Source organism: Hakea prostrata, chromosome 7 (assembly GCF_041222555.1).
Source record: "Hakea prostrata isolate BN-2017 chromosome 7, UWA_Hpros_2, whole genome shotgun sequence".
In the NCBI taxonomy this organism is placed as follows: domain Eukaryota; kingdom Viridiplantae; phylum Streptophyta; class Magnoliopsida; order Proteales; family Proteaceae; genus Hakea; species Hakea prostrata.
The window spans coordinates 51,948,873-51,953,615 of record NC_142606.1 but is presented as its reverse complement, the minus strand read 5'-3'; the positions used below and the strand labels follow the sequence as shown (position 1 = coordinate 51,953,615).

At 39.3% G+C, this 4,743-nt stretch overlaps 1 protein-coding gene and 1 non-coding gene across 2 annotated transcripts; one reads left to right on the top strand and one right to left on the bottom strand.

Annotated features, from left to right (window-relative positions):
* Positions 1–2,259: 2,259 nt before the first annotated feature.
* On the bottom strand, positions 2,260–3,102 carry LOC149011348 (uncharacterized). Its single transcript, XM_089162632.1, has one exon. It carries the CDS (start codon positions 3,100–3,102, stop codon positions 2,260–2,262), a length of 843 nt encoding a protein of 280 aa, XP_089018758.1.
* Positions 3,103–3,774: 672 nt separating this feature from the next.
* TRNAK-CUU (transfer RNA lysine (anticodon CUU)) lies at positions 3,775–3,847 on the top strand. Its single transcript has one exon. It is a non-coding gene; the product is annotated as a tRNA-Lys (tRNA).
* The last annotated feature ends 896 nt before the right edge of the window (positions 3,848–4,743 follow it).

Genomic DNA, 4,743 nt, shown 5'->3' with positions numbered 1-4,743 from the left:
TGCCACCATGAAAGTCCAAGAGGAGAGGGGCATGATCAGAACCTGTGACAGGTTGTATAAATAAGATTGCTTCAGGATAAATGTGTCTCCATTGTGGATTACATAGACCCCTATCTAATCTTATACGTATGTTGTCCTTACCTATTCTCTTATTAGACCAGGTATAATTAGCACCTTGATAACCCAGATCTAAGAAGGAACAAGCATTGAGCATCATTTTGAATCTAGCACAGTCATAAGTAAATTTCCTTGCACCACCCATTTTTCTCTCCATTCCAAGTGAGCATTAAAGTCTCCAATGCCCATCCAAGGTTCAGATCTTGATTCAGCAATCTTTTCTAGTCTCTCCCAGGTATGTTGTCGCTGGTTTTTTAGGGGATCGCCATAGATAAAAGTTGCAAAGAAAGGTGGCTCATTTGAGATGGTGATAACAGTGTCTATCATGCGAGAATCTGATGACATAATTTGTATGTGCAGGTGTGATTTCCAGAAAAGAGAGAGTCCGCTTGCAGTGCCAACCGGTGGAATGTGGGCAGATTCTAACAGATGTAACTTAGATTCCAGCCGTTTAACAAATTCAGGAGTTTTCTTTGTTTCGGCCAGGAAGATGATGTCCGGTTGTTCCTTGGAATTCAGCTTGCAGAGGAAATTTATTGTTACAGGGTTCCCAAGACCCTAAACATTCCAGCTTAAGACTTTTGCAGGGGCCCGTGGAGTGTTTGTCCATCCACGGGCATTTCCATTAAAAAATGCTGAGTTATTTCATCATGGTCCATTGGAGTAATAAAATTCTCAGGTATAGAAAGTGGGTCTAACTCAGGTGCAGCAGGTGAAGTATGAAGGGAGGGGGAGAGGGACGATGTGCTAGTTGGGGCTGTATGAATGTGTGATGGTGTCTCTTTAGCAGATCGAAGTCTTTTATGCTTCTTTGGATTTGTGGTAGATGGGTTATCATGATTGAGTATGGGCTGGTGATGGGTATTGTTATTTGGTGTAAGGTTGTGATGGGCTTGGGCTTGGATAGGTTTAGTTGGTGTATTTTTATGAAGTGCTTGGGTTGAAGCCTCTGAGGGTGAAGTGATATGTAATGGCCGCGGAGCATTGATTTCGGGATGATAACATAACTGATCATGAGGGCCCATTTGTTGAATAGGAATAGGCTGTGATGATGGGCTAAGAGAGACACCGGCCATGATGTAACATTTGGGAGTGCCAATAGGCCAGGGGAGGCAACATAGCAGTATGTTGATGGGTTCGTGGATCCTGACCCGAAAAGTCTGATGGGTAAATGGGTATGGGGAATTCAGTGGGGTATGCAGATAAAGCAGGCGTGTGTTGGGAGAGGTTTGAGACAAAAAAAGGTGGGCAGGTGTAAGGGTAAGGTGGCAGGGGATGTGGTAGTACAGGAGGAGTGGTTGTAGGCATGGAACGCAATTTCGCCGAAATTCGACGAAATATCGCCGAATTTCGGTGAACAGCAAAACGATAGCTCCGGCGAAAACGAGATTTGCGGGATATCGCCGATTTTTCTCAGTTTTTCGCCGAAATCGGCGATATTTCGTTGCTGATGAGGCCGGCGGCGGTCTCCGGCGTGTGTCCCATGCTTGCAGAGTTGGTGTAAGCAATTTTTGAGTGTTCCTAGAGAGAGAAAGAGAAAATGAAAGAAAGAAAGCTTGGTGTTGAGATTTGCTCTTGTTCTTGAGAAGAAATAGTTGCGAAAGAAGAGAAAAAATAGTTGCAAAGATAGTTGCAGAGAGAAGAGAAAATAGTTGCAGGAGATACTTGTTTGGGACGAAGAGTGGGAGAGAGAGAGTATTTTGTTTGCACTTTAAACTTTGAATATCAATTTATTATTATTTTCAAATGACTGATTGATGTATTGTAACTTTTGCAAGGATATTTAATACCTTTTTATTAGCTTTTGAACTTTCACATTTATGGTGCATAGGGACTCGTACTCGATGTTTGACATATTTGCTTTTTAAATATTTTTATTAGGGAAGTGGAACTGTACACTGCTGTAAAGGTCTTTTCATATGTTTTTATTATTTTTTATTGAACGAAATTGCATTTAGAGGTAGCGAACCCAGCGAACTGGGCGAACATTCGTTCCCTGGTTGTAGGAATAACTGGAGTCGATGTTAACCCTTGAGTGGGGACCAGCTGGAAACCGTTATTTGCAGGAGTGTGGTGAGGCATTTCAGTGCTCAGAGAGGCGTGCTCAGTATGAAGTGCAGGTACGTTCTCTTTCAGTGGGCATCAATTAACCTGAATTTCATACCCGTTACCGGTGTATTGAAGAGTTTTAGTACCCATTTCTATCAGACGGGATGAAGGTGTAATACCTCGAATTTGATCGCCGAAGACATTCTGTTCAAACTCGTCGCATAGATCGAAGGTACTGCAACCATGAATTTTCTGGTGTTCATTCTGAGCTTCAAATAAAACATTACATCTGGTACTTTCGTGACCTATTATACCGCAGTATTCACAATAGAGTGGTAACCGTTCATACTTAATCTTCACCTTCGTAACTCCTCCATTTTTTCTTTGCAAGGTGACGAAACAGTAAAGTGGTTGACCAATGTTGATTTGAGTATGTACCCGAAGATATCTGATTTGTTCACCAAATTGTAAACCAGAGATGATCAGAGCCTGTTTTGGCCTTCCCAACATTGCAGCTAATTTAAGAGCGACAGTTGTTTTTGACACTTCTTGAGGGAGATCATGTAACTGAATCCATATTTCAAAAGCATTGAAATCCCACTTGTTTTCCTGGTTCCATTTCTCTAGCATAACCAGGTTACTAGCCACAGTCCATGGGCTTTCTTGTAAAACATTTTTCAGATCTAGTTCATGCTCAAAATGAAAAAGATAGATAGATTCAGAAAGAGGGAATACCTCAACCTTTGCGATGGTGTTCCAAGCTTTGAGTAATCCTTCGGTGATTGCTTGTGTCCGAAAACGTTTTCCATCGAGAATCCTTCCAGCTAAGGTATGTGTTGTAGAGAATATAGGACTATCGTCGTCTTCCTCCTCAAGTAACATTGTACCAGCACTTCCACTGGGTTTTAGCGAAGGGTTGGTGGATGTAGAGGCCATCGTTGCAGCCGGAAATCAGTTGAAAAAAACTAGGAAGATATGAAAAACGGATGAGGAATCACTCTCGCAGAAGAGGAAACAACACTCTCATGACAACACAGGCATAGAACTTTTCTTGAAGGAAAAATTTGGGTTAAATTTTTTTCATGTGGAGTTAGGATTTGCTACCGACGGAGCAAGTAGCAGCGGAATATGGCTCTCCACCATAAAAAAGCGAGGGCCTTAAGCTTCAAAGGTGATCCTTCACCCTATGTGTGGTGGGGATCTGTCCCTCACTCCCCTGATTAGGGTATCTAAACAACATCACATAATTACTTACGTAGCATGGCATGTTGAAGGGTCAATTTTGGAAATGTTTTAGATAATGGGGTTGGGGTTTGCATTTGAAAAAGATTTTGCTCTCAAGACTAATGTTGGATTAAAATTGGGCATATCAGTTAGGTTCACCCCCACTTCTTTGCATTTACTTCCTAGAGTTTTGATAACCTCTCTGTTGAGAGAGAAAAATGTGATTCTTTGATGATTTTGAACCATAGTAGCTGTTAGAACCCTTCTGTAAATATCAAAAGTAAAGGTCTTATGGGGTAGACGAGGAAGTACATTATATTTGCCTGACAGGGAATTGATAATAAAGTCTATAAATGAAATTGTTAGAAAATATTTGACATGCAAGCCCGTCTAGCTCAGTTGGTAGAGCGCAAGGCTCTTAACCTTGTGGTCGTGGGTTCGAGCCCCACGGTGGGCGTTTAATTTTTGTGAATATATTTTATTCAAAAATTTTGAACTCTTTTAACTCTAGAAATCATGAAAATGAACACACCGAATCTTCAGAAATATTGAGTTTTTCTTGTTTAATTTTTGTGAAATTATTTTATTCAAAAATTTTGAACTCTTTAACTCTAGAAATCATGAAAATGAACACACCGAATCTTCATAAATATTGAGTTTTTCTTAATCTTAGAAATCACGGAGTTGAACATTGAACGCATCGAATCTCAATAAGAGAAGGGTTTCAAATGAAGAAATTGAAGCTTGCAAGGAGAGGTATAAGGTGTGTTTAATCTCCATCAGTCTAACAAAGTGAAGTTTGCTTTCAAAAAAGAGTTAGGGATTTAAGGGAAAAAAAAATTTGAAGAATAAAATTGGACCTTAGGTCAAAAATACAAAGCAAAATTGAGATGAGATGTGCAAATCTCTTTGAAACTAGGTATAAAAGTAACTTAATTTTGAACTTTTTTAACTCTAGAAATCATGAAAATGAACACACCGAATCTTCAGAAATATTGAGTTTTTCTTGTTTAATTTTTGTGAAATTATTTTATTCAAAAATTTTGAACTCTTTAACTCTAGAAATCATGAAAATGAACACACCGAATCTTCATAAATATTGAGTTTTTCTTAATCTTAGAAATCACGGAGTTGAACATTGAACGCATCGAATCTCAATAAGAGAAGGGTTTCAAATGAAGAAATTGAAGCTTGCAAGGAGAGGTATAAGGTGTGTTTAATCTCCATCAGTCTAACAAAGTGAAGTTTGCTTTCAAAAAAGAGTTAGGGATTTAAGGGAAAAAAAAATTGAAGAATAAAATTGGACCTTAGGTCAAAAATACAAAGCAAAATTGAGATGAGATGTGCAAATCT